The 14,655-nt window shown below is 53.0% G+C and overlaps 1 protein-coding gene across 1 annotated transcript; it reads right to left on the reverse strand.

Moving 5' to 3' along the window:
• Positions 1 to 1,152: 1,152 nt before the first annotated feature.
• On the reverse strand, positions 1,153 to 13,092 carry LOC134165840 (uncharacterized). The gene is made up of 2 exons (XM_062623009.1): positions 11,826 to 13,092; positions 1,153 to 2,324 (listed from the first exon to the last, which is right to left on the reverse strand). The coding sequence occupies exons 1-2, from the start codon at positions 12,301 to 12,303 to the stop codon at positions 2,149 to 2,151; spliced, it is 654 nt and encodes a 217-aa protein (XP_062478993.1). The 5' UTR covers positions 12,304 to 13,092; the 3' UTR covers positions 1,153 to 2,148.
• Between the last annotated feature and the right edge of the window lie 1,563 nt (positions 13,093 to 14,655).

Genomic DNA, 14,655 nt, shown 5'->3' on the forward strand with positions numbered 1-14,655 from the left:
CCTGAGGCTCGGTTGGTCTGGGGATGGGCACAGCATCAGGATCCTTCCTTGCATCCCTGCAAAAAAGGGGGTTCAAAGGAGGGGTCCTGGCTCCAGGAGGGGAGCGGGCTGAGGGTGATTCCCCACCAGACTGCTCCCAGCCTTGAGCAGCCCGGTAGACCCGGTGCCGGTGGCCACAGGAGGGAGCTTGGCTCCTTCCTTCTCCTGCTCGGAGGACAGTGTCCTGGGTGGATGACAGCCACGCTGATGCTGGGTGCGAGCTGCTGCTTGTGCAGGAGCATCCCCCAGGGTCCAACCGTGCCGTGTGGGACCCAACAAGTGTCAGGAAGGGAGCAAGGACTCTGCTGGAGTGGAAGGGGCTGCTTCCATCCACAAGGAAGCCTCATTTCCAGCAGCTGCGTGATGGATCCTCAGTGCAGATGAGCAGCTGGGGCTGTTGCCTGCAGCTGTGGGGGGACCAGTTGTGCCCGGTGAGGGCCATGTTCCCATGGCAGGGACCAGTCCCTTCGAGAGCAGTGCCAATGCTGGACACATGGCCTCACTGTACCCCCAGCAGTGACTGGGGGCAGCTGGGTCACCCCATTGCCCAGCCTCTATGTGTTGAAAGAGCAGGGAAGAAAAGACCAGCCTTCCCACCACATATAAGCTCCTGTCCCACAGGAATCTGGACCTTCCCAGTTTCCCCAGCACACAGCCAGCTCCATCACTGACAGACCCAGGCTCACCCCCAGGATCCCTCCATGTTTCTGTGGCATTGCTGCCTGTCTTCTCCTTGACAGCCCCACTGCTGGACCTAGCATTACAAACCCAGGGCCAAATCAAATAGGAGAAGAATGCTGGATGGAGCAATGGAGTGTCTGATTGGAAATGGTTAATTACTGAGGGGTGTTTGCGGTACTGTAGCTACTGCCCTTGCTTGCTGCAAAGCAGACAAAGCCCCAGCGTGGGACTGCTGGTAATGGCTCTCATTAAAAGCCATCAGAGCAGGAGGTGGAAAATACATTCATTTTCCCCTAACTGCATTCAGAAGGGGAAAATGACGCTCTGGCTCCCGCTGTTAGGGGTGCTCTGTGTACCTCAGGATGGGAAAGGCAGGGCTCGGCTCCCTGAAGTCCTGACCACTTGTCTTTTCCTGGGACCAGATCTCTGGGCCATTATTATAGCCTTTTATTAAGGTTAGGAAATATGTGGAGATCAAAGGGACCTTCATAAGGAAGAGGCACTGGGACAAAGGAATGAGGTTGGTCCTGGTGCCTGTGCTCTGCTATACAGCGAAATGATGGATCCTGGTTCAAAACCCCAAGCAGGGCAAGAACTGGCCTTAGAATACCAATTAAACCATCATGATGCTTCTTTTCCCACTTGGTCTGGGAGGTCACCCCCCACCTTGCCTGCTGCTGGCTTCCCCTGAGCCCCTTAAAAAAGGGGAAGTGAGGATCCACCTGCAGTTAGCAATGGAAAGGATGCCTTTGGACAGAGAAAAGTGGGGAGAAGAGAGAAGGGCAGTTCTGGGTGGCAGTGCCCTGGCAGGGAGGAGGAAGGCACCCAGCAGAGCTGCAAAGCTAAGGGGTGGAATGATGGCCTGTGCAGATCATCGATGTACAGGGTTGGATTTGGCTCCTACTGACCTTCCAGTGCCTTTCTGCAGCCCCCAACTCATGCTGCAGCCCCAGCTCCCTGCTGTGTCCTGGGCTTCTCCCCAGAAACAGACACCCCCGTTTCTCATGCTGCCTTTTTGTCGCCCTTGCCCTTTTCACCATCCATCCCTGTGCTGCAGGGCAGCCGCACACCAAAGGACCGCCTGGCTCCTCTCTGGCTCATTCCTCTTGTTGGTGGGTGTATTTTGCATTTGCCTTTCTTTTTTGCTATTCACAGGGAAGAAAGGGAGGTCATGAACCCATGGGCAGACATCAGGGCAGGACTGACGTGCTTGGAAGAAGGGGAATGCCACCCACCCCAGCAAAGTCCTTAGAGGCTGGCAAAACCAGGGCGAGAAGGGCTTTGCTCTGTGGTGCCTTCTGCCCTTCCCTTCCTCTCTTTGCCCAGTCCTGCATGGTGGCTGCTGCAGTCCCACTGCATCTTCCTGCTGCTCCATCGCTCCGCTCCATTCCTGCTGCTCCATCCCACCTGGCCCAGCCACCGTGCCCATCACGTCTGTTGTGGTAAGTGGCAGGTCTCGCCGATGGTGATGACCACGTCCTGGGGCTGGCGGTCCCGGCGCCGTGGCACCTCGGGCATCTCACTCATCTCATTGACGCTGTTGCTGATGCAGTTGACGTCGCTCTTGTTGCTGTTGTCATCCGGGCTGGGGCCAAAGATCCAGTCTGGAGGAGGGAAAAGCACGGAACAAGCTGCTGGTTACGTCTGGCTGTTCCCAGAGTCAAAGCTGTCTGGGAAATCACTGCCTCCCACTACATCCTGCCCCTCACTCTGGGTATTTACCATCCCACCCCTGCCCCTTCAGCCCCCTTGGATCCCCTGGTACTGGGGTCTCTGCTCTTCCCAGCTTCAGGCTGGTTTTCAGGCTTCTTGTTTCTGGAAGCTCTCCTGGCTTAGGCAAATGAAATCACACTGCTAATCCCAAAAATGAAAATGAAGTGCCTCTGAAGCGAAGTGTGCATCTGGGCTCTCTGGCAATGTATTCCCCACAGCAGGTTTTTGCTGTCAGAAACAGAGGGAATGATTAAATAACCATGTGACATCCAAAAGGGGCTGGAGGCATGGCTGGGGACACAGCTTATCTGCCATGGGAGTGCATCACAGCCACACCAGGGCTTCAACCCTTCCGTGGGCAGCTTTGGGGCTGTGCTTCTGGCAGAACACCAGAGCACCACAATGTGGCTCTGAGCTGATCCAGCTACTCTAACAACCCTGGGGGTGAGTGATCCCACTCCAAAATACAGTGGTCACTGCTGGAACATGGTATGACCAAGACATCCCTTGCAGCACAAAGCGCTGCAGCTCTGTGGTGTGCTGCTTCCCAAATAGCTGCTATTTAAAAACCTGGCTGTTTGGGCAGTGAGAGGCCATGTCCAGCCATGATGGAGACACCCCAGCAATGAGCAAACCAAAGGTGGGCGAGTCTAAGTGACAGTGGTGGGCAGTGGAGCACCAGGACCTTTCTGCTTCAGCCCTGTTCTCAAAACAAAGCAGAGATGAGTATCAGGAGGCAGACAAAAGTCCAGCCTTGTTTAGTTGTTTCTGAGGGGATCCACTTATTCACCAATGGATCCTGTTTAAGAAATAACATTTTTCTCCTTTGTGGCGTTTTCTGTCCCCAACAGCATTTCAATTGCAGCTCTTTGGAGGAGGACGCAGGCTGCCTGGCAGAGCAAGGCCAGAGAAGTGCAATCACAGTGAGACACTGCCTTTTTCAGGGGCTGTGGAAAAAAGCTTTGCAGCCAAACCAAGGCTGAATGATAACAAACGCAGGAGTGGGATCCCAGGTGTGGAGGGAGGGGAAGATCTGACTTTTTGGGTCACCAGTGGTGTCCAGACATTGCTGCAGGAGTGGTAAGAGAGATGGCAATGACCTGTGGTCCTCCCTGTGCTTGGTGTGTGCACTGTAGGTTAATGCTGGGGCTTTTCTGAAAGCCCCAAAGCTTCTTCTGTGAAGAAACACCAGAAGATTTATCATTTTTCTCCAGCCTGAAGCCATTTGGCCACACCATTCCCAAGGGCACAGGGCATGGCTTTTGGGGTGATGCTCATGCTGTGGAGCCAGGGTGGGTGTCCAGCCCTGCCAGAGCGACCAGGCAGAGAGAAGGGGGGTGTTGTACCCCACTGCTGCTGTGGGCTGGCTGGACATGGGTGCAGGTTACAAGGAAGAGAAGGCTTCCACCACGCTGGGCACTGTGGTGTGTCCAGACAATGACTGTTTGTTTCTTGTCTTTCCTTTTTTGTTCACCTCCATCACCTCCATCAAGATTTGCTGGTTGTGTGAGAGGAAGGGCAGGACAACCTCCACAGTCCCCACAGCTACCTTGGTGCTGCCAAGAGTGATGGGAGAACTCATCGAAGACACGGCCCAAAGGCTCTTGGGGAGCCCTGGATCTGCCCCAAGTCCCAACTGGGGCATTTAGCTTTCACTTGCATGGTCCACAATCCCTGGGATCTCCATCGCAACCCTTCCCTGAGGAAAGCAGCCAAGCCCGGAAGGCTCATTTAGGTCTTTTTCCCTTTATAGCCTCCATTTTGCTTGGATTTACTGGATTTAGACCAAAGCCAAACACTCCACTGGCTGCTTCCTGGCTGCCTGGGCTGGTTCCATGCTGGTTGGACCCCCCCTCTCCTGCCCCTAAGACCTCCTAGGCTCACATGCAACCGCTTGGCATGAGGAGGATCTGGAAGACAATAACAAGATTGCCTCCTACAAATGCTATTAAAGTTCTCAGCTTGCTTTCCTTGACGTCAGCCATAAAACTCCAGCGGGAGTAGGGGCTGGTCTGGCAGGGAAGAAAGGGAATATCCTGTAGAAAAAGAGGTGATGGGTACCCAAATATCCTAAGACCCACTGCAAGAGGGTTGCAGCATGCGATAGGAAGCAAAGAGCACAGCTTTGCATGCCTGTAAGTGAGGGGAGGTGGCATTTGGTGGCCAAGCAATGAACACTTGAGGGCATTTGCAGGCAGCAGAAGAAACCAGAGCAAGGCACAGCACCGTGATACCATTATAAAGGGAGAAATGCAGAGGATGGTGCTTTGGGAGAGCAATGTGGGGTTCAGCAAAAGCTATTTCTATGGGAAAAGGGTCAGGGTGCGTCATCACCAAAGGGTGACAGGGTGCCCAGGGAAGGCGGCTCATGCGAGGCTGCCACAGTCTAATTCCTGGGTAAGAGCGGGCCGGATTGTACGCGCTAATCCGAACCGCTGCTTCCCTGGGAATTATTTCTGGAGCCTGCTGGATCTAATTACCCAGTAATCTGCAGGAAGATGTAATTAGGCTGTCATTAGAGGGTATTTACTGCGATGCCTTTATGATTTGACTGTGTAAGTAAGGAGTGAAGTAATTACACAATTACACGTTATTTGTGGCCATTTATGGCCTGTAACTTCAGCGTGTTGCCATGTGTGGAAGAGGGGAGCGAGGCCCCATGGAGCTGATGGAGGATCTCCTGCCAGCAAGACCCTGGAGAAACAGCCATAAAACTGTCAGCAGCCTCAACATGCTCCTCCTCAGCTTGCCCCCCCAGCTCCTCTCAGCCTGCGGTTGGGAAACCAAAGTCTCCCATGGGATATCTGAGGAGGGATGAAGGGGAGGAGAGAGGAGACCTGCACGGCTTTGGCCCCATGAGATTAAACCTTGCTTCGATGTGGAAGGATCTTTGCAGGGGATGTGATGCACAACCTTACGTCATGCACAAGCACGGGTTAGAAACCTTGATAATGAGCCCTGGGGAGGGGGGGTTGTAATCAGGTAATGGAGGGTAGTGAGGGGGTGGGAGCTGAGGGATGGTGGTGACCCTCTTAAGGTAGCTGAAGCCTTTAGCATCGTGACAGGGATTTCTCTCTCCATCCCTTACCTCTGGCAGGGGGTCTGCATGAGCAACAGAAAATGGGCACGGTTGTCACTGAGAGGAAAATGAAATCCTCTTTTGGAGGAAAGTCACCATTTGAGTTCACACAGGCTCCAGCCACAAGGAGTCATGTGTCATGTAAAGGAGAGGGACAAAATGCCTCTAACCCAGAGGCACCTCTCCCTGCTGGCCAGGAGCTGCTGGGGCTCAGCCTGCCTCCTGAGGTCTTGCAGGGCGAAAGGCGAGGTGGAAAGTGCTGAGATGGGGTGAGATCGATATGGAGGGATTGATCCAAAGCAGCTGGGGAGAGGAGATAGGGCAGGCTAAGTAAACCAGGAGTTGTGGATTAGAATCTCTCCCTAAATAGCTGAGTGATGTGGCACAAAGTGCCCCTGCACCTCCCTGGCTCTGCCTGGGTCTTTGACTGCATCCCTGGAAGCAGGATCCTTAGGATGTGCTGTGTTTTTAGGGGCAGACAAACGCTGTTCAGGGCTTCGCAGATTTCACAGTGCGTTTTACCTCTCCTCATACCAGCACCATGAGGGGTGATCCTCACCTGGAAACCCCTTACAGTGCAGGGAGTATCCTCCTGCTGCTTGTGTCCACAGAGCACAGGGATGCTTCATGCCAATCTTATCCAGGCCAGGTCCCCTGCATCCACTGGTAAAAGGGTGGGATGTCTAAGAGGCACTTCACTCATTGGACAAGAGATGTCCCTGACAGAAGAGCAGAGGGAAGTGGGAGAAAGGGCTGAAATTTAAATGCAATGCAGTGAGACATTCACACTCCCTACAGAGATGGAAACAAGCAACGGAAGGGGAAACAAGTTAGATGAACAACTGAACTCGTGCTCTAGTTTTGTTTGCTTTAAATGGAGTTGGGTGTGAAAACAGCTGCTAAAAAAGCCCCTTTTCCAGCAGCAGGAGCAGGAGCAGAAGCACCTCTTTCTTTGAAGCATGTCCTGACCCAGCAATCGCCCTGTGCTCTGCAACAAGGCAGGACAAGCTCTGGCCAAGTTCAAGGGTATCCCTCATGTGACTCATGTCCCTTTGCAGTCTCAGCTGGACATCGTATCTATCTCATTTGCAGGATGGACTCTGCTTATTCATTAGCAAAATCAGCAGATATCTCCCAGGTTTGTTCTGCTGGAAAATCTCTGTCTGCCTCTGGCAGTAGTAATTTGTTATCAAGAAGTCCCTTTCCCCCCAGTCTTCCTGAATTAGATTGCTGTTGGAGTCTGTTCTTCCTTCCCTGTTTTGCAGAAATTTCCTAGGTTAGTCATGCTGGCCAAGTCAAAACTGTCCTACACACCAAGCAACATGAGCATGCTGCTTTGCTGATGGACAGGCAAGGACACTGTCCCTCTGCGGAGCTGTCACCTGTCATCAAAGGGGGTGATATGGAAAAGGCATTCAGTTAATTATGATATTCTCTTAAAAATAGCTCCTGTGCACCAGAACAACCCTGGACCAAGGCTGCATTTGATCCCTGGGCAGTGTTGCTGCTCTGGAGAGCAGGTTTCAGAGAGGTGGTGACTCAGGTGTGGTACATGTAAGGCAGGGATGCTTCTGGCTTGGTTATTTGCTCTCCTCATCCTCCAGCCCATGGAGGCAAAGATGGCCAGAGAGTGAGGAGCTGTGCTTGGTCTCAGCTCAAAAACATCAGCACTTGCAGAGGAGTAGAGAGGCACGGTGCTCACCTTAGGGACCTGACACAGCCCATTGCTGGACCACTGGATGGCAGGCATGGAAATGCCACTGTGGGATGGCGTATCCCTGAGGCCAGGCTTGGTCGTTCCTTGGCAGCATGTGCTGGGAACAATCACTGCTCAGGCTTTGTGCTTCAAAGGTTTGGCTGCAGAAGCAGCTATCCTGGAGTGAGGCCACTGCTGCCTGCTTTTGGCAGGGCCAGACCACTGTGACCACTTGTCTGGCCGACAGCCGCAGCCTGCAGCTGTGGTGATGCCAGGATGGATGCGGCAATGGGGCATCTGTCTGTTATTACAGTAGCTGGGAGTGGGAATTAACCCACTGGAAGCCATCCTACAGCAGCTACTGCTGGACATCAGCACCCCTAACCAATGCCTAAAGAACCACAGTGCACCCCCATGCACCCAAAGGGAAACTGAGGCAGTGGGTTAGTGTTAGAGGTGGGTTAGCACCCAGGTGGGAAACAGAAGGGAACCTGATGTAGTCTCTTCTTTTCCAACAACTTTGGGAAGCAAATGAATCATAGCCAAACCAGAGCCCAAAGGGAAGATGTAAGTCTTCTCCGATGGGCCTGAGACTCAGTTTGCAATCCCTGCCACGGGCTGAATTATCCTAAGAGCCCCGTGGTTCTGCGTGGAGCAATTAAAAGTGGATCCTGACTCCCTGCAGGATCACCCAGCAGTTATTTTCAGTAACGCCAAGTTCGTGCACAATCTCTTTGTTCAAGGAGACCATTTCCTAAAGAAGCCTGCAATGTGGCGGGTGGAGATAAGGCTGAAAAAGAAAAATACATCTGGTGGGCCAAAAGGGCAAAGAAATGAAAGACCCTGCTCCAGGAATGGGTTAAGGTTTTGAGCTGCTCTGAAGCCATCAACCCACACAGTCCCACCAGCATCAGTGAGCTTGCCCTGCCGTACCCCATCTTGGGCTCATCCCCAAAGGAAAAACTTCCTCCGGAGATCGGCAGCTCAGAGGAAACCTCGTCTGAACTGGGTGACACCAGCAAAGGTCTCTTTGCAAAGCATCAGCTCCCACGCAGACCTGAGTGGTTCTGTGCAGGCAGTGCGATGCTTTCCCAGGGACCGCACGCGCTGTGGTCCCCATGGCAACAGCTTTGTTTCCAGTCAAACTTTTGGGGTGTTTTTTTTTTTTTTTCCCTTTTTCCTCCTTTTTTTTTCCGTGTGTTTCAATAAGGGCAATGTGCAGTGAACTGCTGGGGACGGAGGAGGGAGGGCGGGCTGATTCCCAAGGATTGCAGTAATTAGGCGCTCCGTGCGTTGGTGACAGGCTTGTCATTTGCCAAGCCGGCACTTCTCCGCAGCGCCGTCCCTGGCAGCTCTCCAGCGCTCCCCAGTTAAGCCGCTTTCCAAATGCTTCGACCCAATTTGTCTTAACTGGTGGCCTTGGTCTGAGCGGCTCTCACGCAGAGCCTTCCCCTCCTGCCTCGCGGGGATTGCATCCATCCCCAGGCAGAGATGTCCGATGAGTTTTGGGAAAGGCGCAAACATGAGGCTTTGTCAGCTCCAAGCAAGTGGGAAATCAGAAACCAGAGAGAAACCAGGCTCTCCCTGGCCAAGTGTGTCCAGGAAAACCTGAAGAGGGGCCTTTTTCAGAGCCCTCTTATCCCTATCCAGGGGAATGAGGACAGACAGGATCCTCACCCTGGCTGGAGGGGATCTCTGCCTTCATCCTCTCCAATAATACATCTTTCCCTCTCCTCTGATGCAGCCTCTCATTTCCTGCTATTCCTTACCAAACTGGGCATCACAGCTGCGTTCATCTCTCCCCAGGGATGCCTGGACAAGCTCTAATTGAATTTTAAGAAGCAGCTGCAAGAGGTGTCAGTGCCTCAAATACCCATGCAGACTTCACAGGGGAAAGAGCTCAGCAGCATCCCGAGAGCCCCTTTGCCCTCCTGAACTGAGCCCAGCAACTGGGTCCCTGTTGGTGCATGGAGCTGGTGATGCTTTGAGTCCCCCAGTGGTGTCCTACAAGCTGCTGGTGAGGAGTTAAAATCATCCTTGACGTCTCCGAGTGACTGTTTAAAGTAGTGATTAGCTATTCACACTTTAATCTCCCCCAAACAGGCTCCAGCCCTTTGGCATCTTATTTCCATCTCTCTGTATCCTTATAAATATGATTAGTGCAGAAACTCTGTTAGTGGAAGTTGGAGCTGCTGCTGAGTATATAAATTTGGGCATTGTGTTAAGGCAGCTAATAGACCAGTTTCTTATTTACTATCCCTTGGTCCCTCTGTCCTGTCCCTGAAGTAATTTTATGCAAACTCATTCAAATGGAACCTTCTCTTTAAGGGCTGTTTCTTGGCAGAGTTAACAAACATGGACTTGTCTGCTTTCCTCCAAGGACTGGCTCATTTTAAGCGCATAAATGGTGTGAAGACAAGCCTGGAGTGCTAAATAGGACGAGTCAGAGGCAGCCTTTGGCGCTGAGGGGTGCTGCTGGAGTTTGGTAGATGCCTTCTCTTTCTGGATGGGGCAGAAGCTCACATCTGGATTTTTGACCCTAACTTGGAGAGATGTCACATCCACCAGGGCAGAGAGGACGCTCTGTGCCCAGCAAGGATGTTCAGCTGGGAAAGGGCTTCTCCAAAGTGGCAGAAAGTGGGTAGATATTCCCAGCGCCTGGCCAGCCCTGGGATGGCTGTGGTGCTGTGAAAGGCTGTGGCTGTCCGTTTGTGGCTTTGCTAGGGAAGGGACACCCCGCTGACCTTGTCCCACACAGAGGCAAATCAAAAGGTGCCCAAGGTCACCAGGGTGCACTGATCCTGAGCACGGCATGGGCATGGGTGCCTCCAACCCTGGCTTCAGCCTCTCTCCCTGCCTGGAAGAGCATGACGTTTATGTGGATTTTGGTTCTGTTTTCCAGCACTCACCCAAGAGGTGTTTTTGAGCACTCACATCCATGCTCTCCTGCCCCAGGTACCCCAGTAAAAAGGGCAGGGGTGTCTGCTCCGTGTGGGCATTGTGACTCAGAGGGGTTTCTAACCTGTCCTGACCTGGTCCTTTGCGCATCTCAGGGCAGGAGTGTGTATAATTTAGGTGCTGTGCCTTTGTTGGGAGGACAATGCTAAATCAGATCAGTGGCAGAGCTGGGAGACGTTACAGCCCCAGCAAGATGCTGATTAAGTGTTATATTTAACACTTTAAGACATAACAGTTCCCTTCAAGCTGGGGCAAAGAAAGACTTCTCAGCAGCAGCTCTCTGCTATTTTCCTGGCTGAGCCTCACGTGAGACCCCAAGCACTGCTGCTTGCCAGGAGGTTCGACCTTTCTTGTCCCAAATCCCTCCTTCCCATTTACCTAAGTCCCATATCTGCTGGCCCCTGCCTGCTCATGACCCCCTGCCCAAGGGACTTGGCTTGCCCGTCCCATCAGCAAGGCATGGGTGCTCCCTGCCTTGCAGGCAGTTGGTTAGAGTTTTGACTGGTGTGTACCTCCTGCATCCCAAGAGCATGGAAATAAAGGGAAATCATGAAGGAGCACGTGTATTTTGCTCCACATGAGTGTGATCTCCCTCCCACTGCAGAGATGGAGCCTGCAGGGCTGCATCCCTGGCTGGGGGGCAGGCTCAGAGCAAGGGCTGTGCAGAGGGATTTCAGCTCTCTTCCCCTGCAGAGGACATTGCTCCTCAGAGCTTTCAGTGGGGGGGGTATATACATCTGCAGGAGCTAGGAGCTTATATTCATCTGTGGATCCCTCCTAGCCCCTCATCTGAGCTGGAAAACTGCCACCAGCTCCCTGCAGCAGGGCCCTGTTCCTAAAAGGACATGGCAAGCTGGCTGTGGGGGCCAAAAGTTACCATGCATTCCTTAGGGAACTGAGTACATTTGCACTCCCCAGCACGACCAGCCTGACAAATCATGGGCAAACAAGAGTGCCACTGAGGGCATGCTTTAAGCAGCCAACACCTCTGCCTGCACCTCTGCCTGCCCACAGCGGCTACAGCCAGCAGAGTGTTTGCGCTTTTGTCCCCAATGACAAGGGACCTCGTTCATCAGCAGCAGGGTGGAATGAAGAGCCGGGAAGCCAAATCCCATAAAAACATGCACTCTTTGAGCTATCATTGTCCAGATTTGTTGCACAGGCTGTAATGGTTGTGCTAGGTGCTGTACAAGGGAGTCAGACTGCTGAGCTGCGTTTCCTGGGAGTTTGTGGATTCTCTGGTGTCTGATCAGGGGTTAGGCTCATATGGCAGCTATTCTTTCACAATGCACTGGCGGGTTGTTTTCCCGTGCTCAGGTATCTGTTGACATGAAACTCTTCATTTTGGAGACCTCTAATCCAAGCTCAGTTGTTTGGCAGCACCAACTTAAGCACACACACATTTATACATACATGCACAAGCCTCATCTCTTCAGGAAGGGAGCTGAACCCAAGGATTTTCTCTGGGAAGCTCATCAACACACAGCTCAGCTTGGCGAACCCAGCACATCAGATAAACTAACACTTCTGTAAATGTGAAAGGGTAAAGGCTTGGTCTAAACCCCACCAAATCAAAGGAGAATGATCAGCTAGCATCCCTGGGCTCTGCCCCAGGCTCTTTTTGACCACATGCACACAGCGCCTGATGCCTGCACTCACCTATAAAGTCATGAATGAGGTCCTTGATGAGATGCCCGACGATGGCATACGCCACTGCCACCACCACCAGGGCTGCCATGAGAAGGTAGAGGACAGCTTTGGGCAGAGGAATGGCATCTCGAGGAGGGGGCTTATACTCCTTGTAGAGCTGGTCATTGTCTGAGTACGAGTACTGGAACAAGTGGTCCAGGCCAGCCGTGAAGTTGCTGGAGTTCATGGACTGGCTGTTGGACAGGTAGCTGTCCTGCTCAGGGTCCTGCAGGACACTTACCACTGAGCTGGTGGTGGCTTCCACTTGCTGTACCAAGTTCAGAGTCTTGTTAACGCTGGGAAGGATCTGGGAGAGGAAAGTGCTCCAATCTTTGATGGCACTGATGTTGCAAATGATCATAATTGCAATGGGGAGAGAGGTCTCCAAGCCCAAGAGATTTAAAAGGGAAAGAAAGAGGCGAGAATTGCCGTGCTTACACCAAACCATGTACTGCAAGCTGGGCAGAGAAGGTCTTGCTGGGGTCGGTTTCTCATTTGCGAATTCTTACATGATCCAGTAGGGATGTATCTGTGGTATGTTGGTCCTCACCCCTGGAAATGTCCACGGCAAACCCCTATGGACATGAAGTTCTTTGGAAAAAAGTAGGTGCTAGAATGATTTTGAGCGATACCATTTTTGTCCCTCAGCCATCTCCCCCAGGTGCTACTCGCTGATGAAAAGCAGAGAGGCAGGATCCTGTAGCTATTTTCAGTCATCTGGAAAACAAAGATTAATCACCCTTCTCCAGCCTCTTTTCACAGGTGATGGTCCTTGGAGAGGCAGAAATCCCTCTTTGCCATCCCCCAAGCTCAGTGTGGGTACCCGCAGGCGCAAGGTGTGCGGTGCCGTGCCTCTCCTCTCCCGTAGTGCTGCCTGAAGTGTCCGCAGAGGAGAAATGTATGTTCAAACCCCACAAAGTTCAGCTGCTCACAGTGCGTGTCAGAGCAGGCAGCAAGCAGCTCCCAGCCGCGCTCTCAGCAACTTCTTTCTGTTGCCGACATCTCTTGATTGATTCCTTTAAGAACAAAACCATGGTCAGAGACGATGTCCACAACAGCAGCGAGCCCCGTGCCTGGTCTCCAAAGGGCAGCCCAGATGAGGAGTGGCTGCTCTCGGGTTTTACCTTAAGGACTTTTTCAAGCGAACAGATCAGCTATCCTGATGCTCCAGCTTGCTCTATCCAGCGCCCGGCTCCCTACAGACCTCCTCGCAAAGAGCAACCGCTCCGGTGCCGCTGCCTGCGGGGTGTGTGTATGTATACTCCTCCTCGTCCTCTTCCTCTCCTGTCCCTTCACCCTACAGCCCTGCTCGCTCTTCCCAGCCGCCGCGGCTGCCAGCAGCGAGGGGCATTATCCACCGCCGAGGGGCTGGCTCCACAACTCCCAAGCGCGCTGTGAAGCCGGCGGCTGCTCCCCGGGGAGTTAATCCTTTTGATTCCACAAGACGTGCCTTGATCCGCCCGATGGATCCTCCCGCTGGAGCGGTGGAGGGGAAGGTGGGCAGCAGCCGGAGCGTGCGTGTGGGTACACGCGTGTGCATGAGAGCGCAGCCGGCGCGTCCCAGCGGCAGCACAGGATCAAGCAGCGCTGAGGACGGATCCGGTGCCCCTCCGGCGCGACCCCCTGGTCCAGCCCTGCCGCGAGTGCTCAGCACAGCCTTTGTATGGGAGCTGTGCTACCGGCAGGGAGAAATCAGATCGCAGGCGCTGCCGGGAGGAAGGCGGACATCATCAATCCCACCGCCAGCATCCCAAGGGAGCGATGCTCCACGCAGCCCTGTCCTCCCCACTCCCCGCCCAGGCCAAGTTTTTGGCATCAGCGGGATGCCCGATTTGCAGAAAGCCTGCAGGATTTGGCGCTGAGCTCCCTTGCCATCTCCCCACGCTGGGTAGCTCTCTATGCAAGCTAGTAAGAAGCAGCCTGTCCCTGGTCACCTTGATGATGGTTTTTATTGGTCCAGGTTCCCTGCAAACACTTTTCGTCCTCCTTGGTAATGGGATTTCACTGGAGTGCTGGCTCAGTTTGAAGGCACTGGGACATTTTTAAAGAGGAGGAAGAAGAAATCTTAAAGAGGGGGAAATTGTCTTTCTATATTTGGAGGTGAAAACATATCACAGCTCCATCTTTCACATCCTTCTTTCTTTTTTGGGGGCAGCTTCCCCATGTACAAAATAGCTGTCACGGAGGCAAGGAAATCACCGCATCAGGCCTGAAGGCAGCCAGATGGAGCTTCTGAGAAATAATGGCAAAAGATTAACTTTAAATGTGTGTGTTACCAGCAGCAATCCAGCCAGCTGCCGGGGGGGTGGAAGGGTATAGGATAAAATGGGAACATCTCTCCCTTACAATGAAATCACCAGGGCTCAAGTAGGTGATGGACAGATTGTACAGCTCAGAAGCAAAGAAAAGCTTTTCTGCCCCTCTTGGAGTGTGCATGGACCAGGTGCCAGTGATTTCTGTCCCCCAGGACCATTTTGCAGCATCCAAAAACTTCTCACAAGTAGCGGGTCTGTGACTGATTGCAGAAACTCATCTGGGCAGCTGCATGGAGATGTAATCCTGCAATGGGACATGTCGTAATGTCCCATTGCCCCAGTGATCCTTGGTGCTGGAGCTGCTTTTCTGCCTCCAAAGCATGAAGATGGGATGCTCTGGGGGCCAGGGCAGGAGTCAGGAGCTAAAGGCAAACAGCTGCTCTCTCAGCCTCTGCGTCCTGCCATGCCAGATTTTATCTTTCCAAGAGGGAAAATGGGGCAAGATTGATTATAAGAACTTTTTAGGTGGGTTTTGGGCTCCATGC

This window comes from Pezoporus occidentalis, unplaced genomic scaffold (genome assembly GCF_034315485.1).
Source record: "Pezoporus occidentalis ecotype Australia unplaced genomic scaffold, CSIRO_AGI_Poc_V1 ctg25, whole genome shotgun sequence".
Classification (NCBI taxonomy): domain Eukaryota; kingdom Metazoa; phylum Chordata; class Aves; order Psittaciformes; family Psittacidae; genus Pezoporus; species Pezoporus occidentalis.